Here is a 25589-nt window from a genome sequence, read left to right as displayed (position 1 = left end):
CTCAGCTGTAGGAGAGGATGCAGACACTTCCTAGTTTCACACTCTCCCTTTCCACCCCTCCCACCAGGGTCCAGGAGAAGAGACGGGTATTTTTCTTTGTTTTTTAAATCGGTGGGAGTGCCAGCATCTTAGAGATATTTTTTTTAATGCCTCCTGCGACCCAGACACGAGGTCTTAAAAGACTTTAGCAAGATTTTTTCCCCCCATTTCACAGATGCTGAAATGGAGGTTTCCCTAACAGGTTCTAGTCCCGGGGTCCTCACTAAGAAGTGCTGGCAATGGGGTGGGGGTGGGGGAATTCCTGTGAAACTGTGCGGTCTCTTCCTCCAAGGGGCCTCCTTAACAGCTGTCCTGCCGGCGTCGCCAGCTGCCCAGCCAGTTCCTGTCCCTTTCGGAGCCCGCGCTCACCCCGCCTGACGCTCGGAGTCAATCCCTGCCGGGCGTCTGGCCCGCTGCTGGAGGAATGGAGTTCGCGGAGCTGATCCGCACCGGCCAGGCCCAAGCCGAGCTCCTGAGGGGCCCAGAGGAGCCCCCGCTGCGTGGCACGCTTTGTATCACCGGCCACCACCTGCTGCTGTCGCCAGGGCCCCAGGCGACTCCAGACCTGTGGCTGCTGCTGTTGCGTAACGTTGACTCCATCGAGAAGCGGTGAGACGTGGCGGGGGCGTCCCCGTAGTCAGGGAGCGCGTGGCTCGGCCGGGAGAGGGGAAGGGGCTAGCGCAGTTGGAGCTGGTGCCCCGCTGCATAACGTACAATCCTAAGAAACTCCTTTCTCCTCCCCCTGTGGGGGTCAGTGGACATTAAACCTACGCTTGTGCATTCCCAGGGTTGCGGGTGACTCGGGCACCATCACGCTGCGCTGTAAGGACCTGAGAGTGTTGCAGCTGGACATAGAGGGCGTGGAGGCGACGCTGGACATCGCCCGCTCCATCGAGGTACGCCAAGGATGCAACGGAGGCACTTAAGTTGCCCTATCCCGTAACGGGAGGAGTCAGCAGGGTTTACTTCTCAAGGGGGCTCAGGATCCAGGGTTGTCCCGGAGCAGAAGGGGATGCAGGGTGGTCTGGAATGCCTGGAGAGGCAGGAGCTGCGGAACGGAGGAGTGGATTCCGATCTTTTCCAGATCCCTTGACTTTCTTCCCCAGGCGCTGTCCTCCCTGGAATCGGTCATCACTTCCTTTCCGTTCTTCTACCGTCCCAAAGGTTTGAGGTTGGGCGACGCCTGGCACTTCCACCCCCCCGAATGTCACTACAAGCGAGTAGCTCGCGAGGTGGGCGCGGTCGTGCGGGGCTGGGGATGTGGGAGAGCCAGGTCTAGAAGGGGCGCGGAGACCGGGCACTCATCGGGTGCCATAGACCGGGTCTTCACTCGTCCCTGTGCCGCAGACCAGCGCGTGGCGGCTGAGCGAGGCGAACGAGGACTTCAGCTTGTGCCCCAGTTACCCCCGCGCCGTGATCGTGCCTCGCGCGGTGGACGACAGCGCCCTGGCGCGTAGCGCCCGCTTCCGCCAGGGAGGCCGCTTCCCCGTGCTCAGCTACTACCACGCTCCCAGCGGAACCGTGAGCCCCGCCCCTCCCCAGGCCCCGCGGCTAGGACCCTCTGCCTCTCCATTTGGCTCCAGTCTTCCCTGGCGGGCTCTTAGGCGGTCCTGGCGGTAATATGCCCCGCCCCCTCGGCTCAATCTTGCCTTCACCGGTGCTGACCCCGCCCCTCTCCGCAGTTTTGGAGTCTCCCCTGCCTCTGGCTCCGCCTCCGGCTGGTCTGGCCCCCTCCTGAAACCTCCTCTTCTTTTGTCCACCCGTGACCCGCCCACGGCCTACTCGCGGGTCCCTTCCCGCTCTGGCCACAACCCACCGAGACCCAATTCGAAGCCCGTAGGGTTCCTGAGCTCCATCCAGCCTGCCCCAGCCAGCTCTAGATCCGCTCCAGTGTGTACACCCGGCAGGGATGCCCTGAGCGAAGTTCCTGAGCCAGGACTGGGTGGGTACAGTTTCTGGAGCTGGATCCCTGTCTGCAGGTGCTGCTACGTGCAGGTCAGCCCCTGACTGGGCCCCAGAAGCGGCGTTGCTCTGAGGACGAGGAGCTGCTGAGAGCTGTGCTGGCGGGGGCTCGGCCCGGGGCCCGGGGCTTCATCGTGGACACACGCTCGCCCCAGGCCGCCAAACAGGCCCGCATGACTGGCGGGGGCACCGAGGCCAAGGCTGCCTACCCTGGCTGGAAACGACTGCACCGGCCCCTGGAGAGGTAAGGGGCTTTCTCATGCCCTCCTAGGTTCTTTCCTGCCGGACTCGTCATGGATGGGGGTGGGGGACTGGTGTCTTCTAGGAACTTCCAAGACTGTTTGGTCTTTTCTGGTAGCCATCCTGCCAGGTGGGCATGGTCACTTGCAGGCACCCACTGACAAAGCTCTTTCCTCCCTAGGCATCCCAACTTTGCCTGGAGAGAGAAATCTCTTCTTCTAATGTAAACTGAAATTTGTCTTCCAGGAACAATTTCATCATTCACACACACACACACACACACTCTCTCTGTCTCTACACTGGTCCCAGCCCCACCCTGAGGGCTGTACCCGCACAGTTGTTATCTGTTTCCACTGTCTGCAGGTGCTGGTAGTACCAAGAGGAGGTCCTGAGGGACTTTTGTGCTTTGAGGAGAGTGGACCTCTCCCCTATCCAGAATACAAAACTGTTTATTCATTTATTTGACTGACATTGACCCAGCACAGAAGCTGAGATGGTGGTCAGCCCAGACATGGCTGGCAGATCAGCAGTGAACGGGCAATTCGAGTTCAGTGTGATAAGCAGCAGCACTGGAGGCGCTCCCCTCTCAGAACAGGTCATCCTAAGAAAGCTTCCCTGAGAGTAGGGTGTTTTAGTGAGATCTGAAACACAGGAGGGGTAAGCCAGAGGGTGGGAGAAGGCCATGCCAGGTGGAAGGCCCTCCAGGTGTGTAGGATCAGGCAGCCTAGTCAATTGCCCTGTTTTGGACTCAGGTGGTGCTAGTGGTAAAGAACCAGTCTCTGCACTGATGTGGAATCCATCCCTGGGTTGGGTAAGATCCCCTGGAGAGCATGGCAACCCACTCCAGTATTCTTGTCTGGAGAATCCTACGGACAGAGGAGCCTGGTGGGCTACACTCCATGCGGTCACAAAGAGCTGGACACGACTGAGCAACTTTGCACGTACAGCACAGTGTGATGGGAGTGTGGAGTGTGAGGTGGAGGTAGGGAGGCTAAAGGGGCGACCCGGGCCAGAGCAAGGGTCTTGAGTACCATGATTATGGGCTTAGATTTTATCCTAAAGGCAATGGGGAGTCACTGAAGGCTTTTAAACAAGCCTGAAAAAAGCACCATTTAGATTTTCTGGCAGGAGGTTCCTGGTAATCTAGAACAGAACAGTTCCTGGGAAGATTCCAGAATCCGAAGAGTATTCTGTACCTCTTGTCAGACTGGTTCTCCCAAGGGAGTCCTGTGTAGCTCCCATTGGGCTGGGGTACATCAGGGGGATGGTGACACCTTCATCAAATTGGGAGTTTCCCAGGGCTATTTCTGAAGGTATTAGTAATTGCCCTCTGTTCTCCCCCAGGAGCATATTGGACACCTTCCAAACTGGGAGGGTCATGTTTCAATGTCTTATCTTTTTGCCTTTTTATACTGTTCATGGCAAGAACACTGGAGTGGTTTGCCATTCCCTCCTCCAGTGGACCACGTTTTGTCAGAACTCTCCACTGTGACCCGTTGGTCTTGGGTGGCCCTGCATGGCATGGCTCATAGCTTCATTGCGTTACGCAAGCCCCTTCGCCACGACAAGGCTGTGATCCATGAAGGAGAAGAGGGAAGCACAGAGGATGAGATGGTTGGATATCATCACTGACTCAATGGACATGAACTTGGGCAAACTCTGGGAGATAGTGAAGGACAGGGAGGCCTGGCGTGCTGCTTGGGGTCACAAAGAGTCAGACATAACTTAGTGACTAAACAACAACAGAGCATTCTGTTTCTCCAGGAGGCAATGTTATGCCTCTCCAACAGACTAGGTTTCCCCAAAGGGTGTTGGACCTCCTCCAGCAGATTGGGGAATCCTCAAGATTAGGGAGTCACTTCCATCAGATTACGTGGGCTCTCCAAAGGGTCCTGTGGCCCTCTTGTCAGATGGGCTCCTCTGAGAGCTCTGTGTCTCCCTCATTGTCCTGGAGCCCTCATTCCAAGGCTTTATTCCAAGCCCTCATCTCCAGAGCTTTAGGCTGGAGGAACGATGACCAGACTCCCATTTGTGCAGGGGGCGGCCCCTACAGGAGAGCTTCGTGCACCTGGTGGAGGCCTGTGGGGACCTGGAGCAGAGCATGGACCGCTGGCTTAATCGACTAGAGAGCTGCCGCTGGCTGTCCCATGTGAAGGAGACTCTGAGTACCGCCTGCCTAGCAGCTCAGAGCATGGAACAGTAAGACCCCCACCCTACAAGACAGGGAACAGGGCAGGGTGGGCAGGGCTCTCCATGACTGGATACAAAGCCATGTCTCAGTAAGCAAGCAAAGGTAGCCTTCAAATGGGCCCATTCTATTCCTGACCTGGCCACTCCAGGCAGGGAAGAACAGGCCACTGTTGATGAGCCCTGGGCCCACAGGGAAGGGGCCTGCGTCCTGGTACATGGGGCTGACGGCACGGACAGCACCCTGCTCATCACTTCACTGGCCCAACTCATCCTAGACCCCTTGAGCAGAACCATGGCTGGATTCCAGGAACTGATAGAGCGAGAGTGGATCCAGGTGAGTGGCCGCCCAGCCCAGCCCTACCCCCCCTCTATCCACTTCCTCATGCCCATCGCTCTGCCCCTTCCCCAGGCTGGCCACCCCTTCCAGCTGCGCTGCGCTCACTCAGCCTTCTCCCACGCCCGCCCCAAACACGAGGCACCCACCTTTCTCCTCTTCCTGGACTGCGTGTGGCAACTGGGTCGCCAGTTCCCGCTGTCGCTGGAGTTTGGGGAGGGGATGCTATTGGCGCTGTTCGATCACGCCTATGCCTCCCCTTTTGGCACCTTCCTGTGCAACAACGAAAAGGAGAGGTGAGCTAAGGGGGTGTCCAGGTGGGCCGGAGGGCAGGAGCAAGACAGGGCTGGGTACCTACTTCCTTAGAAGACATCTTTGGGAATTCCTTGGTGGTCCAGTGGTTAGGACTCAGCGCTTTCACTGCTGGGGGCTGGGTTCAATCCCTGATCAGGGAACTAAGACTGCCCCTCCTCCCTCCCCTCCAAAAAAGAAGGTATCTTTCCCCTTTGAGTTTCTCTTGTAGAAAAACCGTGTGTCCTCTCCTCTCCTGCCTCCAGATCTCACACGTTCCCCTAACTTCTGCAAAGCTAGAAATGGGTGGGTCCACGGTCAGTCCTTCAGACCTACCCACCCTGTCCACAGCCAAGAACCATGCACTCCTAGCTTAAAAACGAGGACTGAAAAAAAAACAAAAAACAAAAAAACGAGGACTGAAGGGGGAAATTGCTGCCAAAATCATTTCTGGGGCTCTCTACCACTTTGCAGGGTTGATTCTAGTGAAGCAATGGATTGGAGTCAAATTGTTTGGGCTCAAATTCTGGCTCACCATTCACCTGATGGATGATCAAAAGCAACCCTGAGTCTGTTTCATCAGTAGCAAGGAGGTGATCATAATAGTCACAATAATCTAGAGGTGGGCTATATGTGTGTGTGAGAGGATTAGCTGAGTTAAAGCATACCAAGTGCTTAACACTGTGCCTGGCACAGTGGGCATGCAAGTGGTAATTACTGTCATTATTTGGTTGACTTGTTGCTCCCATTAGCCATCTTTCTTTCATCAGACTGAGACAAGGGGAAGGAGGGTTCACTCCAGTCCAAGAAGGTGGAGATCATATATTTAGTTATCTTTTCTTGCCCAGTGGCCTCCTCCCCACCATGTTGTTTTCACTAACTCTGCTTATCCAGGTTAGAAACTTTTTACCTCTCTCCCCATCCTACACATTCAGCTTTTCTTCTAAGAATTTCTTATCTTAGTCCTTTCCCGTCCAAGGCCCCTTCTACTTCCCTAATCCAGACTTTCCTTTCCATGTAGACCATTGGAATAGCTTCCTCACTGCTTATAGTACCTTCATCTTTTTTTTTCTCTTTTAAACTCATCAGTCTGCTGATGCTGCTGCTGTCGCTTCAGTCGTGTCCAACTCTGTGCGACCCCATAGACGGCAGCCCACCAGGTTCCCTTGTCCCTGGCATTCTCCAAGCAAGAACACTGGAGTGGGTTGCCATTTCCTTCTCCAAGGCGTGAAAGGGAAAAGTGAAAGTGAAGTCGCTCAGTCGTGTCTGACTCTTAGCGACCCCATGGACTGCAGCCTACCAGGCTCCTCCGTCCATGGTATTTTCCAGGCAAGAGTACTGGAGTGGGGTGCCATTGCCTTCTCTGACTCATCAGTCTAGACCTATCAGTATTCACAGTGGGCCCTTTCCCACTTTCTTGCTTTTGCTCTTGTAATTTCCATGTTTTTGCACACCTGGTGAATTGCTGCTAGAAAGTGAAAGAAAGAAAGAATTGCTGCTAGACCCAGCTAAAATGGCACATTCTTTTTCTTCTTTGGCACATTCTTTTTAAAATTTTTTTCATTATTTATTGGGCTGTGTCAGGTCTTGGTTGCGATATGTGGGATCTTGTTGCATCCTGGGGATCTTTTGTTTGTGGTGCAGACTCTCAACAGTTGTGGCACGTGGGATCCGGAGCACGTGGGCTCCGCAGTTGCAGTGCACAGGCTTAGTTGCTCTGTAGCATGTAGGATCTTAGTTCCCTCACCAGGAACTGATCCCACGTTCTCGGCATTGAAAGGCAGATTCTTAACTACTGGACCTCAAGGGAAATCCCTCAAATGGCACATTCTTAATTAGCCTTCCATGATCCTTTCAGGCAAAGATAAGCAGAACTCCTTAAGAACTAGGACTTTGCCTTGTTCCTGCTTTATCATAGCTCAGGATCTGAATCCCAGTAACATTTGCAGATGTTATCACTGCCCTGGGGGAGCTGTCACCCTACTAACCAGGGCCCCCACCCAGAATCATAGAGCACACAGCCAAGTCTGGAAGCTCATGGTCTCACTCCATCCAGATGCCTGTGTGAAGTGAGAACTCGAACACACTCCCTGTGGTCTGGGCTCAGTCAGCCAAAAGAGCAACGAAAGCTCCGGAACCCGCTCTACGTCCCCAACCCCCTGGCTATCTGGCCCTCGGCGGAGCCCCAGAGCCTGCGACTGTGGCAAGGTGACCCTCCTCTTCCTCCCTGGGGGAGTTCTCGCCTCTGCTCAGCTTCCCTTACCTGTCCTCCTCCTCTTCAGGCCTCTTTCTGCGCGGGACCCGTCCGCCTGAGCCTTCAGAGGTAGCATGGGAGAAGGTGTGGCAAATAGTGACAGATCAGGAGAAGACAGAAGGCTCTCAGCCAACAGATTCAGCCTCTGAGCCTAGACCCTAAGTACTGGTCCTTAGATGGTGGTTGAGATGTTCCTGGAACCTTTCCAGGCCCCTCAGCACCTCTGGATCTTGGAAGAGAGTGCCTACAACCCAGCCCAGATCCACGTGTGAAGTGTCCAAAGTGTAGGCTGAAGGTCCAAATAATAAAAGCATCCATGATTGGTATCAGCTGGCTGGAGTGTCACTAAGAAGGGAAAATGATCAAATATCTGACCAGAAACCATTTATTTCCAAACTGGTTTATTTCATAGAGTCCAAAAGCTTCTGTGACCCTGGCTCAGATGGAGATCCGGCTTCTTTGTGTGTGTGTACACGGCTGCATGGTGATGCTTGCAGATCACCCGTGCCCCCTGTAGTGGAAGTGCAGTCTCCTAACCACGGAACCGCCAGGGAATTCCCAGAGATCTGGCTTATTAAGCTTCAAATTCAAATTCAAAGTACTGTGGGTCGAAGTAGTGGATGCGGACATAACCATCTTCACCGCCGCTGCTGTAGCTGGAAAAGAGACAGGCAGGGCCCAGTCAGAGGCCTGCCTTTTGGGAAGCAGGCTTGGGGGACAGGACATGGGAAAGGAGCAGAGGTGGGCAAACCAGGGCTAGGCTCAGCCCCCTTCACCAGGCCCTACCTCTTGCCATCAGGATGGAAGGCAACACTGTTGATAGGTCCGAAGTGACCCTTGACTCTTCCAAACTCTTCTTCAAAGGCCAAGTGGAAGAACCTGGAAGAGAAAGCAGGGTGGGAAGCAACAGTTCATTCAGTCTCCATCTCCTACCAAAACACATCAATGGGAACCATTCCCCAAACAAAACTATAAAGCAGGGAAACTGGGATAAGGGGGAAATGAATGCAAAGAAACAAGATGAAGTTGGGAGAAGACTGGACCCAAATGTCTTCCTTACCATGTGCTGGGCAGTGCTCTTAAGAGCTTCACAACTATTTAACTTATTTAATTTGCACAGTGTTATGAGGTAAGTATAATATTACTGTGCCCATTATACGGTCAAGAGCGATTGGGCACAGAGAACTCCAATGATGTGCAGGGCTTCAGAGTGAGCCCAAGAGTTCATGCTCTTAACTGCTGTATCAGACACTTGTCACACGAGGGCCCCCAATCTGGCGGCACTCCCTAGCAGCCAATGAATGAATGAAAGTTTCCTTGGTTATCCGGTTTGTGGCCATTGAGAGACACTTCATGATGTTTCTGTTTGGAAGCATTCCTTCCCCCTTTACCTGGCCTCGAACTTGCCAATCCTGGTGGAGGTGGTGGTTACATCCATGGCTTCCTGACCACCGCCCAGCACCACCTGAAGGGAAGAAACTCTAGATGGGCCCATAGGGCAGGCAAGTCCATTTTCCGTTTCTTCCCCAACCCTATAAGCCTTTAGTATCTCCTACATCAGACTGCGAAGATATTAAGGTAAGGAACAAACATCCCTCAGCCACCTCCTGCCCTGCCTCCAGGGCTTCCCCATCATTCACCCTTGTTCCTGCTCTGAGATCTCCTCTCTGCCTGACACTATTTTCCCCCAGAGCTCTTTTCTTAATTGCTATACAAACAACTAGATCCTGGAAACACTCTGAGTCTTTAACAAGAAGCTCGGGTGGGTTCTCTTACATGGTCGTAGTTGGGAGACAGGGCAGCTGAGTTGACAGGTCGTTCTGTCCGGAAAGTCTTCTGGTGTTCAAGGGTTGTGGAGTCGAAGAGCTACAGAGAAAAGGCAGGGGAAATGTCTCTAAAAGGAGTCTTCTTGGGGGAAGTTGAGAGCCATGTCAGAGGGTGGGAGCAGGCCTGCCAGACCCCTTGCCCAGGCTCACCTTGGCAGTGTTGTCCTTGGATGCAGTGACAAACATGGTCATATCCCTGGATAACTGGATGTCATTGATCTGCCGGGAGTGCTCCTTAACATTCACCAGTACCTCCCCAGACTGTGGACAGAAGAGGGAGGCTCTGACCAGCTCCATTCCCACTACCCCAGGCTCAGCCAGGATTCTGGACTGTTTCTCATCCCATGAAGGAGAGGGGAGGTCAGGTTGGGCTTGCCTTAGTATCCCCTGAGTCAACATTTACTCCCACTACCAAGCCCAAGCTGGCCCAAGTGTGCAGGTTTCATAAACACTGCTAGTCCACCTAGGAAAACACTCACTTATGGTGAAACCTATTAATTAATCATCATGTAACAGTAGAGCAGTTCCATTTAATCCTTCTTCCAAAAAATACTGAATGGCTACTATCTGCCAGAGGCAGAGGCTGAGATGGTTAGACAGCCTCACTGACTCGATGGGCATGGATCTGAGCAAACTCTGGAAGATAGAGGACAGAGAAGACTGGCATGCTATAGTCCATGGGGTTGCAAAGAAATGGACTCAACTCAGCAACTGAATAACAACAACAATAAGCAATAGTGTTGCTTGGCAACACTATTTGCCAAGCATTGTGCTAAGTACCTAACAACACCTATTTTTTTTAATCCTCACAACAATCCTATGAAGTGGGTATTTTAACAGAATTTTAAAAGGAAGAAACTATGGTTCAGATAGGTGGTGTGACTTAGAGAGCTCAAAACCAGTAAAAGGCAGAACCCACTGGCATCTCCTTCCCTCGCAGGGTCTTGGTCACAGTTCATGAGGACTGATGCTCATCCAGCCTTTTTTCAGGTTTTCTCAAAGGGCTCTTTCATCTGATTTCCCTTCCCACTTACAGAACCTGCCAGACTATGTAGTACAAAGAGTTTTAGAATCTGCCCTTAAAAGTACTTCTCTGTGGGAGTTCCCTGGTGGTCCAGTGGTTAGAACTCAGTGCTTTTACTACTGAGGGCCTGGATTCAATCCCTAAGTGGGGAACTAGGATCTTGCAAGCCTCGCAGCATGGCCAAATTAAAAAAAAAAAAAAAAAAAAAAAACACAACCTCTCTGTGCCTCGATTTCTCTATTTAGAAAACAAGATGATTAAAAGCCCCTAGGGAAAAAAAAATAATAAAAGCCCCTAGGAGTAACTCCCTGGTGGTCCAGTGGTTAGGACTAGTAACAAACAAACAAGTCCCCAGGAACACTGTAAGGACACTGTGTGCGTGCTCAGTCATGTCCGACTCCTCGTGATCCCATGGACTGTAGCCCCCCAGGCTTCTATGTCCATGGGATCTTCCAGGCAAGAATACGAGTGGGTTGTCATTTCCTACTCCGGGGGAATCTTCCCGACTCAAGGATACTGGGATGGGTCTTACTTGAATTTGAGTGAAGGGCGCCTGGCATGTGCTCTGCAAACATTTGTTAAGATGACTAAAAGGCCTCAAGCACTAGGCCTCACACAGGGACCCTCAGAAGATTGTCATTTCCTTCCCTGAGTTACTTTCACTTACTGTGAGGGAAGAATGTATCTTTGTCTCCTCCATGGACACATGGAAGGGAGGCATCTGGCTCCTCCATTTTGGGGAACAAGCACCAGTTTTGCAGTCAGGCCCATCTGGGGGCACAGATCAGCTCCACTGCTTGCTGGCATCAAGCACTATTTATGGCCTTCACCTTGGTTCCATCCCCTTCCTGCAGGTAGGCCTGGTACCTTATTGGACCACAGCCAATGCTTGTTGAGTGACTGACCAACCTTAACAGTATTGCATCCCAGCATTCCCCAGAAACCCAGGAGCCCACATCAGAAATCTGAGACAGCCTGGACTTCACCCTTTTGGTAATGTTCCATCTCATTGGTCACCCCGAATGTCTCCTGTCAGGTACCCCACATCCCTGTGACTACTACCTAGTTTTTGTGCATTCTCCAATCTAGCCTGTGACAGCTTTCTAAAGAAAAAAACCTGGGACTTCCCTAGTGGTCCAGTGGTTAGGAATCCATCTTACAATGCAAGGGATGTGGGTTTGATCCTTGGTCAGAAAACTAATATCCCACATGAAGACCGAGAGCCACAGCTAGAGTTCGCACACTCTGGGGTGCCACCACCAAGACCCGATACAGCCAATATAAAATCAACCAATAAAAAAAAAAAAAAAAAAAAAAAAAAAATCAACCAATAAATATTTTAAAAAATAAAGAGAAAACCTGATCAGCATAACCATTTGAAGATTTCCTCCTGCCTAAGGGGAAGTCACAGCTCCCGTATCACTGGACCCGCAATCTAGTCCTGGTCCCCCTTCCCCAACACCTCTTTCCAGTGAGACCAAATTCCCATCCTGAAGAATCCGCCTACTCCCTTAACTCTTCCTCCGCACACACTGCTCCTGTGTCTGTGGAACAACCCTCTCTTCTGGCTTGAAGCTCCATTTATTCTTCACAGGTTAAATGTACATGCAACCTCCTCTGTGACAGAGGACACTTCCTGTACTTGGTTGAGACCTCAATAGTGGCACAGCTCACAACCTGACCCATGTGCTAGCTGTACGCCAGTCTGCCTCCCGGAGGGCAGGGTCCACGTCTGATTCCCTTCTTTGTCCTCAGAGTCTAGCATGGGGCCTGCCACTCAGTGCGGGCAGGGAAACGCTTAATTGTGATCACTGGTAACATGTCCTGAGTACTCTATGACAAGTTTTTCAAACATCTGAGGTCATCTGATCCTTGAAACATCTTACAGATAAACAGGCTCCGTGAAGTTATATAATACGACCAAGATCACATACTTAGAAAATGGTGAAGTCTGTGTGAAACTGGCCCTCGCTCTTAACCCCCAGGCTCATCCTGCCTCTCACAGAGAATCATTCTGATGGGCGTAGGCCTTGCCCACCTTACCTTGGCACTATACTGGTTGAGCTCTCCACCTTCGTGGCCTGCAATGATGCACTCTCCCAGAGGTCCCCAAACGGCACTGGTGATCTTGGAGTCGTTGCAAGGGATCCTCATGTAGGGCTCATTGCTGTCTGTGTGGGGCAGCACATGTCAGGCCCTGGGCTCTGGAGCCGTGCCCTTCACCTCAACCCCAGTCCTGTGCCCCAGCCCCGGCTCACCGATCTGGCTTGGATCCCGCAGGTCAAAGAAGCTCACGAAGCACTGGTAGCCCATCTGCTTGTCTGTGGAGAACATGATGATGTTGCCCCCAAAGTCAAAGCCACAGGTCCGAACTGCTGAATTGGTCTTGAGCAGGGCCAGCTGCTTCCCTGGGAACAGGCAGAGTCTCGGGTTAGTCCCAGCCCCTTGCTGATTCCAGGAGGGTGCCCTCTACCCCTGCCTACCACAATGCACTGTTTCTCCTGTACTGGTGACTCTAGCCTCCCGCCCCGTCTTCTTCCTCACTGCTGTGCTTTGGCTTGTCTTTTAACTTCTCCACACAGTCCCTCCTCAGACATCCCGCCACTGTGGCACTCACAATGGACTACACTGTATCTGTCTCCACCTCTGTGGAGAATGTGCTTCTCCATAGCAAAGACCTGCTCTAATTTCTCTGCATGTCACCAGTGCCCAGCAAAGACCTGGGAGAGATCTGGGTACCCAGAAAATATTTACTAAATGGAGTGGTTTAATAGGCTCCCCTGTCTTCTGTCTGTTCCTACAATGCTCCCCACTGCTACCTGGGCTTGCTAAAGCTAAATATGCTTGGGGGACTTCCCCAGCAGTGGTTAAGACTCTGCCTTCCAATGCAGGGGGTGTGGGTTTGATTCCTGGTCAGGGAACTAAGATCCCACTTGCCAGAGGGTGTGGCCAAAAATTAAAAAAAGAAAAAAAAAGAACTAAACACGCTCTTCCCTGCTCGGGGCCCTCCACAGCATGCCAAGTCCTACAGAGCAAAGTCATGTTCCTGAGTTCACATTCAAGGCCTGTTCTGGCCCTAGCCTGCCTCAGCTTCTCCACTGCTGTCTATTTCATCCCGCAAGAAGCAGAAACTCCCGCCAGATCAGATGACTTGGACAAGACACTCACTGTGATTTCACTCTTGCAAGTGCCACAGCGATCACCTCTCATATGACACTTACTTTGGGAAAGCCTCCCAGGCTGATCCCATCCACGTTTCAGGCCTTCAGTTGCCTCCCCCTCGGCTCTCACAGTGCACTCTGCTACCTCTAACAAGGCTTGTATCTCACTGGAGTGCCTCTTTTCGCCTCTGTCTTTCTTATTTTCTTGTCTCTTTTTCCCTAGACTGGGAACCATCTCTGGATTCATCTCTATTTCCCCAGAACCTGTTGGCCTCAATAAACATATGATACAGGTCCTCACTGTTTGCTGAAAAAGTGAAGGATCCAGGCTTACCTGTTTCACAGTCCCAGAGACGACAGCTGTTGTCAGCTGAGCCAGTGAGGACATGCTTGGTGTCCCCTGAAGAGGGTGTTAAGAAGCGTGACAGAATTCACCTGAGCCTTTGTCCTCTTGGAAGGCCAACTGAATCATCTCCCTATTCAGCACCAGAGAGCCTTCCTTCTCTCATCCTAACCTCTTCATTCAGAACTGGATCCTGTCCTAAATGTTCCCCAAACTAGTGAACAGACCAAGGAGTAGGAGGTAGGTAGCATCATTCTCCAGACCCCACCAGAGCATCTCAAACTCCCAGCTTCAGGTCAGCAGCTTCTCCATTGCTGGCAGACCCTGGGAGCACAGACTCAGAACAAAGATAAGGATACAGTCAGCGTCCACACACCACACAGCTCCAGTATGGCCCATGTAGGTGCCCAGTCTCTCACCATTCACAGAGTACCATACATTGACAATCTGGAGGATCAAGGACAATGTGACAGGATGATAGGCATCGCAGGCAGAGCCATGGACTATTTTGCCCCAGAAGCTTCTAGCCAGGCCAGATTCTACCCTCCCCTGCTCATCTCTTGGGGAACAGCAGGTTGTTGGTAAAAAGACCAACTCCTGGATTCTCTTCCTGCTTGCAAAAAAGTCTCCATCATACCAGCCTTCCCCCAGACTCCTAAACCCTTTGAGGAATAAAAGGTCAAGTTGAGTATCAGTCTAGCAAAACAGTAGTGTTTTGGTGTTCTGTCCAAACGGGAGCAGTTGGTAGGAGGGAAACCTGGGTTCCAGTCCCTGCTCTGCTACTATCTCACTGTATTATCTCAAAATTTGTGCTTTTCCCCTCTGAACTTGAGTTTTCCCATGTGTAAACTGGCCAGGACAATAACGCCTTTTTCAGAGGGTAGCTGTGAGACTCCAATAAAATAATGTCTAAGGAATTTAAAATGTATGTGTCTAACATTAATATGGTACTCACAAACACTCTTTATTCAAGTAAGCTTCTTATTTGAATAATCTCATTTAATCCTAAAGACAACCCCAAGAGGGAGGTACTATTACTACCCATATTTTGTAAAAAGGGGCACTTAAAGTTTATAATGGTTAAATGTCATGTTTAAAGTCACACTGCTAGTGAATGCAGGACTGAGGATTCAAATCAGGTCTGTCTGGTTTCAGAGCCCCCACGTTTAGCCACTAGGGTTAACTTTCTCATATGGAGGTGCCTCAAAAGGCAGTACTCAGAGGGGCTGTTTGCAGTGAGTGAGTGGCAGGAAGAGGGATGACTGAAATGATACCAGGGACACCTTCTTTAAGGCCTTTATCCCTCGCCGCCCCAGGATTAACTTCCCCCTTCTCCAGGTGGTCTGTTCCCCTATCCTTGTAGAATAGTTTTGTTCTTCCCCGGAATGAGCAAGACGACCCACGTTCCCGTCCCCTTTCCACAAGGTCCCCTTGCTTTTCTTCTCCCTGGCTACTCCCTCCTCCTATCAACAATGGAGTCCTTTCCCACATCTATCGGTGCAATGCTCTCGCCCTCCAAACCCCGGGATGATCTCTCCCTACTTCTCAGAACGGGGCACTCCTTGGTATCTCTCACAGCAAAACTAGCTTGTCCACCCTTCGCCCCGGGAGAATGAACTCGCCCGCTCCCGGGCCCCCTCAGTAAGGTCCCGGCGGGCCCGCCCGTTGGCCGACGCTCACAGGGTCCTTGGCCACCGTGAAGAGGAGGTCTCCCTCGCGGTTGTACTTAATCTGAGTAATGGACCGCTCATGGCCCTGCAGCAGGATCGGCTTCTGTGGGGACAGGACGGCAGTGTCAGCGCCCAGAATTGGCCCCTGCCCCAGCCCGGACCCCCACGGCAACACTTTTAATAAAAGAGAACTCACCATCCCGGCGGTGACGCGAGGAAAGCAGCAACGTGAGTAGAACCGGAAGAGGTTTTGGCGCCACTTCCGGATTACGAGTATCCGCCCCCTTCGTTCCCGGAAGTGGAGAGGAGCGGCGTTGCCATGGCGGCGACCCTGGGTAAGCTGGCCCCGCCCCTCCCCTGGCTTCCAGACCGCTATCCCAGGTTCATTTCTTACTCCACCTTCACCACCTAACCCCGACCCCTGCTACAACCCCGAACCTAGGCTCCAGGATCCATCTCCCCGGCTTCCCGGGGCCTGTCCTACCCGCCAATCACACCCGGGGCGTCGGAGAGCAAAGAAGGGGTGTGGGGGCGGCGGGGTGGGAATGGGAGGCTGGAGGAGGGCTAAGGCCGTGCGGTGGGGCGGTGGGGGATGTCACTCTTCTCTCCATCAAGGGCAGGTGCTGGCTCTGGTGCTGGTCGCCGCTCTGTGGGGCGGCACACAGCCATTGCTGAAGCGGGCCTCCTCCCGCCTGCAGCAGGTTCATGAGCGGACCTGGGCCCGGCAGTTGCTGCAGGAAATGAAAACCCTCTTCTTGAATCCCGAGGTGCGTTTGTGAATGAGCCCTCTCTAGCGGGTAGCAGCTAAGAATTTGGTCTCGAGTCAAACAGATCAGGGTCAAAATCTGCCCTCCACCACTTACTCGCCAGAAGCTCTTGGATGAGTCTCTTACGTGCCTTGGGTCTCAGTTTCATCATCTGTAAAATGGGGATAATAAGGGTAACCGTCTCATGGGGCAGTTGTGAGGGTTAAGTGAGGTGAGGCACATAAAGCACTTAGCAATGGGCCTTATACATATAATTAGGTCTCAAGTCTTTGATGCCCTGAGCCGCTATCAATATTTTATTGTGGTGATCCTTCCAACAGACTTTTCCAGAGGGAGGGCTTAGGGCTCAAACTGGCTCTGGGGAGCGGGGTAAGGGAGAATCTAGAGTACTACTTCTGAGTTCAGTGCTGCCAATCTCGGCTAGTGGGAAAGGCAAGACATAGACACAATCGCCTCTCAGGGCTAAGAGCTTTGAGTGAGGTACAGACAGATAAAGTGCTGCGTGAGTTCAGAGGAGGGAGGCTGGAGCTAGGCGACTGAGGGAAGGTTTCTTGGAGAGAGGAACACTGGCACTCAGGGACTTGCAGGATGGGGAGGATAGAAACCAGCAGGGCTGAAGAGGAGGGCATTCAGGGCAAAGGCCTGGGGTTCAGTCAGTGATGTTCCCTCTGCCCTGGAAGGGTCCTTTTCAGATGGCTTAGGCCCTAGGCCCTTATAGCTACCCCTCCCTCCAAGGAAAGGCTTATTTCGAAGCTCAAAGAAGGCAGCCCTGCTCAGGTAAGCAGTCACACTGACTGCAGTTTTCTTCTGTTTCCAGTACCTGATGCCCTTTTCTCTCAACCAGTGTGGTTCCCTTCTCTATTACCTCACCTTGGCATCAACAGGTGGGTCTCTGGCTTAGATCTGCTATGCTTAGGGTGGAGGGAGGGTGTCTCAAACACCTTGTTGCCATGAGTGAGGGATCTGGTTCCATATTGCAGTAGGGTAGGTGGGTTGGTTATGAGTATGCTGCCAGGCACAGGATTGGTTTGAAGCCTGGCAATCTTATGCAGCAGCAGAGAAAGAAAGAAAGTTCCTTTGGCTGTGTGAAGGGTTGTTTTTGTGTGTGTGTGTGCGTGCACCATGCAGTTTATGGGATCTTAGTTCCCTGACCAGGGATCAAACCCAGGCCCACTGCAGTGGAAGCACAGAGTCCTAACCACCGGACTGACAGCAAATTCCCCAAGGGCTGCCTTTGACACTCTTGCTTCCACTGCTAACTACCTGCCTGACCTCGACCAAGTCTCTTATTTGAACCTTGATTTTTTATGGTTGACTTCATAGCTCTGAGAGAATTAAGTTCAGTATGGAGAAGCATCCAGAGCAGTACCTGGTGCACGGTGGACTAGAGGAGCTCAATAAGGATAAATTTCCTTTCCCCTATTGTTGTGTGCCGTCCACTGCATCAGATACTGTTCTAGTTTTACACGTTTTAAAAAATTCTCAGCTCAACCTTATAAAATGGACATGATTATCTCCACCAAGGCGATGAAGTTACAAAACTTTGGGCAACTTATTTCATCTCGTAAGTCCCACAGTCAGTGCAGAAGGATGCAAAGCCATCTATTACTAAAGTTTATGCTCTTGAACCTTGCTATGAGAAGTTTTTGCTATAACTTTTCTATAACTCACCTGGAGTCTCACCTGCCCCCCCCCATGGATTTGAGGGGAGTTTGGACCCCAAATAGCCCTGGGAAACCCCTCATAAGTCAGGGGAGGGAATAGGCCAACCTCCAGATCTGCTTCTCCAGATCAGTCAGCTTCAACTAGCATCACTCCACTTTCATCTGTTTTACATTTTGGGTTTCTCATAAGACTTCATTTTAAAAAAAGTTTAAAAGCCTCTGGCACTCCCTGCTGCCCAGAAGGCTGAGTGCTCTGGACAGATGCCTGCAGTTAGCCATTTACCAAGTTTTGAGCAAATTGGAATTTCAGGATCCTCTTATCTCACCACTTACCCTGCCTATATCCTTTAAGGTCCACCATTCTAATAGTCAGAACAGTGGTCAGTATTTATTCAGCCAAGGATATACACACATTATCATATTTCATCTTACAAGAGCCCTTTTGTAAGATGATGCTGTTATCTTGCTATCACTGTTTCTCAGGTAGGGAACAGGCTCAGAGTGTTTGAATGACCTAGCCAAGACCACGTAGGGAAACCTGGGTCTGCCTCACTCCAGTGTCCTGTTCTTCCCTCACACCATGCTGCTTCCCTCCCCCATCTACTGTTGCAAACCAGTCTTGAGCAACCACTACATTCTGTGTTGTATAAGGTTAAGGAAAGCGCTCTGAGTAGGTGGCAGTTGTGTCAGTTTCTTGGATGGCTAATACCGGTCATGGCAGTGCCTTGCGGGGGGTGAGCAGCTGCACAGTTCTCTCCTCCTCTACCTGGAGCAGGTGAGGCCTGGGAGGGCTGGGAAAGAATGTGCTGAGGAGCCAGCGTGCACAGCCTGCCTGGCAGTTATGAGTCTGGCAAGCAAGTCACTCAGTTTCTTATTTACCCATTAGTTTTTTAAGTGTTTTTTTTTTTTTTTGGTATGTGTTTTAAGAACATAACATAAAATCTGTCTTCTTAAAAAGCTTCAAATGTACAAAATTTAAGTGTAATAAATTTTAAGTTAAGAGTATTGTTAACTCCGTTAAGTCTTTTTGAAGTTTCATTTATTGAAGTCAGAGCTTCAAAACTAAGCACCAGATCCTGGACTGTGGTGACCTCTACTTAAGACCCAGCCCTGTGGGGCCTGTCCTGTACCTGTTCCTACCTCTGACGTTTTTTTCTCTTATATAATTCCATGAGGCCCAAGCCCGAGCTGAAACAGAAACAAATGTGCTTCACCGGCTGTTTTGGTTTGTCCTTATCCATTTAGTTCAGTAAAGGCACAGGCTTTGGAGTCAGGCAGACCTCAGTTTAAATCCTCAATTTGCCTCCATTTATGTGGTGTCTGTGAGCCTTTGTTTCCATTTTGGTGCTAATGCTCTTCCTGCATTGTTGTTGTGAAGATTGATTCGATGTGTACACGAAGCGCCCAGCACATAAAGTGTGCTCGGGAAGTGGCGGCTGTGTTTGGTGTTACTGCATTCATGTTACTGCATGCTTTGGGTTTTGGGTACCTGTCTGTCCAGATGTCCTTGAGATCACCGTAGTTCTTGAGTGCAAAGACCTCACTCATCCTTACCAGCAAACCAAGATGGTCCCAGACCTTGTAGTTTTAGGTCTTCTTGCTGGAATCCTGAGGGAGCACTGAATTTGAAGTCAGGAGACCTGAGTTTGAATCCTGAGCTTTGCTGTGATTTATCTGAAAAAATGGGGTCATGAGACACTTTTTAAAAAACTGTCTTGATGATGTAATGAAAGTGTTTTGTGCCTAGAAAGAGGTCTTTTTTAAAATTTTTTTTGTATCTCAGAGATTCTTTTCATTCTGATCACTCAGATCTGACCCTAGCTGTGCCCATCAGTAACTCTCTGGCCATCATCTTTACACTGATTGTTGGGAAGGTCCTTGGAGAAGATATTGGTGGAAAACGTAAGTCAGGACACTGCAAGTTTGGGAAGCCACTACTTGGACTTTGACACCCCTGGGTTAGTTTTTTCCAGAGCCGTCTCCTCTGACCAGGTGAGGAGAGGCTCTTCCCTCATCCTGCCCTTTCCTCTGTAGCTCTCCTGCCTCCTTGTTGCCATCAGAGTTGCCTTCCCCTGGGTAGTTCCCATCTGAGCCCTTCCCTCAGCCCTGCGTCAGCTCCTCCTGGCATGGCTAGTCTCAGAGCTCCTCAATTTCTACCCATTATCCCAGGAGCATTTGCTGGCATGGCGCTCACCGTGGCAGGAATTACACTCTGCATCACAAGCTCAGTGACCAAGATGCAAGGGCAACTGTCTGCACTTTGAACCAAGGCCACCTCCAGCTTTGCTCTCTCCAGGAGACCCTTGGGCCATGAGGTGGTGGCAGTGAGCCTGGTAATTAGCCCTCCCACCCCCAGCCCCAGCCCCAGCCTCAGCTTCCTCACCTCCTGGGATAATAACTACCTCATGGATCGTAATAAGAGAACAAGAGTGGAAGGGTTTTGTAACTTTCAAGTGCTGTTCAACCACTCAGACTTAGCACAAGAGGCTTCACCCTCACCCTCAGCAGCCCTCGTGCCCCAGCAGCACTCTCTGCTGTCACATCAGGTCCCCAGACCTGCCACCGGTACTATGGCCTGACCTGGACTATCCCAGCAGCTGGATGGTGGACTGCAGAACCCCAGCTGCAAGGAGAAGGCCAGCTACAGCCTCTGAGCCAGAAATGCAAACAGGAGGCCTCCAGGGCTCAGCCTTTGCTGGCTGAGCAGGGAACTGAGGGAAAGTGTCTAAGAATAGCAGATGACATTGGGGAGAGGAGCTGGCTGTTAGCCTCGCCTGTCCCTCCGTTGAGGTGGGTGTAAATCCTCAACTGCCTGCTCCCCTCAAATGCCTGTGGGCCCGGGCACTGCCCAGCTCTAGCGTGTGGAGCAATGCTGGGTGAGCAGTTGTTGTTGAGTCGCTAAGTCAGTTGTCTGTAATAAATCTGTAGTAAACAGATGGAGGTTAGTAAGTATTCTTTTATTGTGACAGACCCGCTCCCATGTTTGTGGTCTCTCCCCCAAACCCAGCTGGCTTCTGCTTTCTCTGGCCAGAGACCTCATAGGGAAACAGCCTCTGTAGCTGGGGCTTCTCTACTCTAAAAGGAAAGGAAGACGGGGGTGTAGTTTACGAGCAGAAGAGCCGGACTGAAGGGGTTGCATCATACCCCTTCAGTGAGCCCAGAGGAGACACTGGTTCCTTGAGAACAGGATGCTGGAGGCTGAGGATAAAAGATGACTGCAGAATGAAGGTCCCCAGTTCCTGGCTGGAGCTGCCGGATCTCAAGATGGTGGAGCAGGCATCAGGCTGAGATAGCTGCCCCAGCCCCAGGCTGGTTTTCCAGGAACAGGGCCTCTTCCACTATCTGTGCTGCCCGCTGGAGGAGGAAGAAGGCCACACAGGATGGAGCCATTAAGCACCCCAGTCCAGCCTCCAGCCGTTAGCCTGGGGTTTCCCAACTCCAGGAAAGGAAGAGACCAGAAATCTGGATCCACCACCTCATTTAACGTAGGAACTCGGGCTCTGAGAAGGTTAGATTTGTTCACAGTCACAAGGGAGAATTGTTTCTGGGCCCCAGGGCTGCGGGCTTCCAGCTTAGAACTCCTGTCCCAACATGTGACTTCCAGGGACTTCCCTGGCTTCCAATGCAGTGGGTGCGGGTTTGATCCCTGGTTGGGGAACTAAGATCCCACATGCTGCAGGGTACAGCCAAAAAACAAACCATACAAGCAAAACAAAAGCCAACACACGGCTTCCAGCCCCAGCCCACCTGATCCAAGGGCTCCTCTGTCTGGGTGTCTTCATCATCTGCTACTTGCTGGGCCCCTGCTGTCTCCTTCCTTGGGTGGGGAGCCCCATACACTCCCTTGGTTCCTGATGTGGAAGCCAAGAGACCAACGCCGAGGCTGAGGAGCCCTCAACATTCTTTCCTCAGACTTTCTCTATCAGCCCCCTCCCCTCCCCTGAGCCTTTCTCATGACCACAGAGGATGGAGGTTAGTTCAGGGGCAGGCCTTTGGCCCCCATCCCCAACCCTTCCAAATCCCACCCCTGAAATGTCATATCTTTGAGTTTCTACGTGTTTCTTTTCATAAGCCAGGTCCCCATGAAAAGGCAAAGAACTGGCTATGCACATGAGGGAGTAGGAGACAGTTGTGTTGACGTCAAGACCAGCTCCGAACCATGGAACTCCCTCACCCGTTCTGTGTCATCCCCAGCAGGCACCGTCCCATGTCACTGTTAGAAGCTGGCTGAGAAGGCCTTGAATTCTGGGGTCCCCTCACCTGATGGAAATGAAAGCATGGGGAGCATACTTCTTGGCTCAATAGCTCGTTGGAGTCTGGCATAGAAAGCAGATGGCTTGATTTGTCTGACTTCATTTGGAGAGGACTGGCTTGCCTGTGCTCTATGGCCCTGGGCCTGCAGAGGGAACACTGAGCGTGGGCCATGGCTGTAGGTTGTCCTTACCTTCTCCACTCCCAGTCCAGGTGTGAATGCCTCTGATGCCTTTGGGAGCGTGAGAGAGGAGAAGCCATCCATCTTCATAGCCTGCGTCTTCCCTCCCTGCTCCCTCTTCCATCAGGCTGCTTTATCCAGGGACATAGTAGATGATGCCTGGTATTCTAAATGCCCAGTGAAACCAGTTTGTATCCTCCTACTACCAACTCTTTTCCAAAGAGTTGGACATGACTGAGCGACTGAACTGAACTGAACCCCCAACTCACTGGCTCATCTCTTGGGAGGGCTCAGGCCTGGGATAAGATGGGAAGCTGCTTTGGACCCATTTTGGACCCTGCTATGCCAGATATGCTGATTTTCCCAGCATCAGGTCCAGCAACTCAAGAGTCCCGAAGATCATCCTAGAGCCCAGATAAGCTGACTTTCAGACCCGGTTCTGGTCTGGCTGCTGTCAGTAACTGTGTTACCCTGAACAAATCACTTCACTCCTCTGAACTTCAGCCTCTCCTCTGGAAAATGGTAATAACAATCTTTATTTCACAAAATTATTGAGAGGATACAGTACAATAAGGTCAGAGGGAAGCTAGTCACTTCCTTCTTTCCCGCCCCCCACAACCCCCTGGGTCACCTACCACCTGCTTGTGAGGCCTGGACTTTGGACCTGGGGGACGCCTGCAATGAAAAAAGAGAAGGCTTATGGGGGCAGAGCAGGACATGGAGTCAGGGTGGCTTCCTTTGCTCTAACCTGCCACCCCTCCCCCTCATACATACATACCAGCAGCCCCCGGGCAGTGAGGAGCTGGGCACCAGCAGCTCCAGATAGGGGAGGGCCTTGAACTCATCCTCTCCAACGGCCACATAGTAATGGCCACTCACCAGAGCCTCCCTTGCTGACAGTGGGAGCCCGTCCAGGGTGCAGAGCCTGGGGGAGAGAGGTGAGTACATAACGGCCAGTGAACAAGGTGGATCTTTATATTCATCAGACTATGAGGGGGTGGGTACAGCTCTTCCAAGGTGCCCGGCGGCTGCTGGTCCTCCAGGCACCAGGGCCAGTCTCCCAGGCTCCACCCTGGCTCCAAGGGCTGGGCCAGAAGGGCCTCTCCCTCTGGCACAGAAAGAAGTCCCCGTTGGGGAAACATGCTTTCCTTTGGCCTTGGCCTTTTCATCCTCCAGGAAGGTTAGAACCAGTAGGGCAGCTCCTTCTGGGGACATTCGGGTTTCTGCAGTCCCCAGACTCACTTGTGCACAGCCCCGCTCTGTAATTTCACCTTCTTCGTCAGGAGCTTCAACAGTGCTTCCCAGTCCTCGCTGGTGGCCTGGGACAGCTTCAGGCTGAACGGGGGACTTAACAGGTCCCCATTCCTGAACACACTGGGACAAAGAGCATCCTGGTAAGGGGAATGGTCTCCAGAACTCCTTACTTGTGAGAGGATGAAGGATGGCACTGGGGCCAGAAGAGAGTCTGAGACTCAGTGCACGGGTCCCTCTTCACCCAGTAAGCACGTTAGACTTTTTCCATCCCCACCAGTCACTAGGGGCTTCTGGAACAAATCCACCCACTTTTCCTTGGTCTCACTGAAACAAAACTCTATGCCTCTGCCTCCCCAACACGGGCACTCACTGGATGTAGCAGGGGGAACCTGCAGGTAGCTGCCGTCCAAGGGCCCCATCACACAGCTGCCGAGTCACAGGAGGACCCTGAAACCCATCAGGTCCCCAGATCAGGAGCACGTTGAGGCCTTTGGTCAGGGGTAGGTCAGTCCAAGGTGGGTAGGATGAGGGAAAGGAACCAGACTGGGGTGAAAGATGGGGTAGGGAGGGTGGGACTGGTCACACTTTTTACCACAGGGTGCTTCTACCTCCCTAAGTCACGTTCTTAACCCCCTCCCATCCCTCTGTTTTATAGCGTCCTGTTTCCTTTGAGGACCACAGCCTGGAGATAAAAGGTTGTGAAAGGCGCAGGGAACAGCATTTTGAAATCCTGCACCCCAGCAAGGCTAGCAGCTGGCTCCAGATTAGGTGTGGAGAACGGCAGATCCTGCTGCTTCCAGGGCCCCTGACCACCCAGACCAAAGTGGGAGCCATCCCAGGGGAGGGGGAGAACAGAGGGCTGGGGGCTGGCCTGCCCCAGGACTCACTGCCAATCTGCTGCTCTTCCCACCTGGATCCTTCCCTCCAGGGGGTAAATAGCTGAAAGGACAGAGAGGTCACAGGTCATCTTGGAAATCCGGGTGACCTCAGCAGCCCATCAGCTGCCAGAGGGCGGGTCTGGGGCCCAGCTCACCAGGTCTCCCTTCCCAGTGAAACAGTCCCAAGTCATCTCAGTCCAGAAGCAGATGCTGACACTTGAACCTGCCTTAGGCCCTGTGTGTATCAAGCTGCACATCCAGTCTGGGGTCTCAGGCACAAACCACATAATTAAAGGTCAAAATCCTCCTATATCTCAGAAATGTTCTCATTCACAGGGTATGTGGTTTCATCTCATTTTATATGAGACAGAACAAGAACTCCCTAAGTAACATGGAAGTGACCAAACCTAGATTCTAAGTCTGTCTAGCTCCCAACTCCTGGCTCCTTACATTACAGTGAGCAACCTCTCAGCTCGCTGAGAGTGGATGAAGGCTTGGAGGCCAGATCTGACTTGGAAGCTCAAACACTGAAATTAGTCTCCCATCTTGGAAAGCACAGCCACGCCCTGTAAAGGGTGATCCCTACTGGAGAGCACAGGATGCCTATGGATGGATTTAGAGTATTTGATGGTGGTGGTGACGGGGGTGATAAGCATCCCATCAGGAAGAGCCTTTGGCAAAGGGGGCTCAACTAGCATGAGAATGTTGTTCTTGCCATGGGTTGGTCCTGGCTGGATAGGCATGATCATCAGTGTCAGACTCTTGACTTGAACTGTGGCTCCACTTGTGTTATCTACTCCTAGGCAGCTTAGGACTATCTTGATTTGCCCTTCCAAAGAATGGGGATAAGACCACCTGCCTCACAGGACTGTTAATGTCCCATGAGTGAGCTACATAGTCAGTACTGTAACACCTGCTTTTGCTGCTGCTATTACCTCCCTCCCCAGGCTCTTTGACCAGCCCCAGCCCACTCACGGGAGCCTGTGGAAATGTTCGAAGCCAGCAGCCACATACAGCCCTCCGTTCTGCAGGTCTGCCAGGTCGGTGACAGGGTGGCCATGACAAGGGGTGTAGAGAGCACGCACGGCCACTGGGGCCCGCACAGCCGAGGTCACCTCAGAGAGGAAGGCCTCCAGGGTGGGGAAGCGGCGTTGAGTCACCACCAGCTGGCGGCCTGGGGAGAAGGGGTCCCCATTCCGGTACACCACTACTCTCTTAGCTGCTGGACCGCCACCGGCCATTGTGTGTCCCTGGCTAGAG

At 52.0% G+C, this 25589-nt stretch overlaps 4 protein-coding genes across 9 annotated transcripts; 2 read left to right on the top strand and 2 right to left on the bottom strand.

Moving 5' to 3' along the window:
* The first annotated feature begins 10 nt into the window (after nucleotides 1-10).
* On the top strand, nucleotides 11-7636 carry LOC133060745 (myotubularin-related protein 9-like). Of its 3 annotated transcripts, XM_061148449.1 has the most exons (11): nucleotides 11-86; nucleotides 332-648; nucleotides 827-935; nucleotides 1146-1271; nucleotides 1387-1560; nucleotides 2019-2245; nucleotides 4279-4440; nucleotides 4624-4765; nucleotides 4841-5061; nucleotides 7113-7264; nucleotides 7339-7636. In XM_061148449.1, the coding sequence occupies exons 2-11, from the start codon at nucleotides 464-466 to the stop codon at nucleotides 7470-7472; spliced, it is 1632 nt and encodes a 543-aa protein (XP_061004432.1). In that variant the 5' UTR covers nucleotides 11-86; nucleotides 332-463; the 3' UTR covers nucleotides 7473-7636. The 3 variants fall into 3 exon arrangements, with proteins under 3 accessions (XP_061004432.1, XP_061004433.1, XP_061004434.1); XM_061148450.1 differs by lacking the exons at nucleotides 11-86; nucleotides 1387-1560 and having other exon boundaries at nucleotides 318-648; XM_061148451.1 differs by lacking the exons at nucleotides 11-86; nucleotides 7113-7264 and having other exon boundaries at nucleotides 318-648.
* Nucleotides 7637-7694: 58 nt separating this feature from the next.
* Nucleotides 7695-15586, bottom strand: EIF3I (eukaryotic translation initiation factor 3 subunit I). The gene is made up of 11 exons (XM_061148452.1): nucleotides 15531-15586; nucleotides 15345-15437; nucleotides 14024-14111; nucleotides 13656-13721; nucleotides 12419-12568; nucleotides 12204-12331; nucleotides 9287-9397; nucleotides 9087-9176; nucleotides 8702-8775; nucleotides 8097-8189; nucleotides 7695-7966 (listed from the first exon to the last, which is right to left on the bottom strand). Exons 1-11 carry the CDS (start codon nucleotides 15531-15533, stop codon nucleotides 7885-7887), a joined length of 978 nt encoding a protein of 325 aa, XP_061004435.1. The 5' UTR covers nucleotides 15534-15586; the 3' UTR covers nucleotides 7695-7884.
* On the top strand, nucleotides 15585-21859 carry TMEM234 (transmembrane protein 234). 4 transcript variants are annotated; one of them, XR_009693824.1, is made up of 6 exons: nucleotides 15585-15669; nucleotides 15950-16101; nucleotides 16919-16985; nucleotides 19575-19667; nucleotides 19935-20098; nucleotides 21838-21859. XR_009693824.1 is itself a non-coding variant. In XM_061148457.1 (6 exons), exons 1-6 carry the CDS (start codon nucleotides 15654-15656, stop codon nucleotides 20563-20565), a joined length of 588 nt encoding a protein of 195 aa, XP_061004440.1. In that variant the 5' UTR covers nucleotides 15585-15653; the 3' UTR covers nucleotides 20566-20699. The 4 variants fall into 4 exon arrangements, 2 of the variants coding, with proteins under 2 accessions (XP_061004440.1, XP_061004439.1); XR_009693823.1 differs by lacking the exon at nucleotides 21838-21859 and adding an exon at nucleotides 20312-20699; XM_061148457.1 differs by lacking the exon at nucleotides 21838-21859 and adding an exon at nucleotides 20370-20699 and having other exon boundaries at nucleotides 19935-19998.
* On the bottom strand, nucleotides 20785-25570 carry DCDC2B (doublecortin domain containing 2B). Its single transcript, XM_061148453.1, has 9 exons — nucleotides 25305-25570; nucleotides 24339-24390; nucleotides 23822-23898; nucleotides 23440-23571; nucleotides 22976-23122; nucleotides 22833-22872; nucleotides 22026-22161; nucleotides 21513-21616; nucleotides 20785-21119 (listed from the first exon to the last, which is right to left on the bottom strand). The coding sequence occupies exons 1-9, from the start codon at nucleotides 25568-25570 to the stop codon at nucleotides 21045-21047; spliced, it is 1029 nt and encodes a 342-aa protein (XP_061004436.1). The 3' UTR covers nucleotides 20785-21044.
* Nucleotides 25571-25589: the final 19 nt, after the last annotated feature.

Source organism: Dama dama, chromosome 8 (assembly GCF_033118175.1).
Source record: "Dama dama isolate Ldn47 chromosome 8, ASM3311817v1, whole genome shotgun sequence".
Taxonomy (NCBI): domain Eukaryota; kingdom Metazoa; phylum Chordata; class Mammalia; order Artiodactyla; family Cervidae; genus Dama; species Dama dama.
The sequence above is the reverse complement of the archived record's forward strand: the minus strand, read 5'-3'. Positions and strand labels throughout refer to the sequence as shown.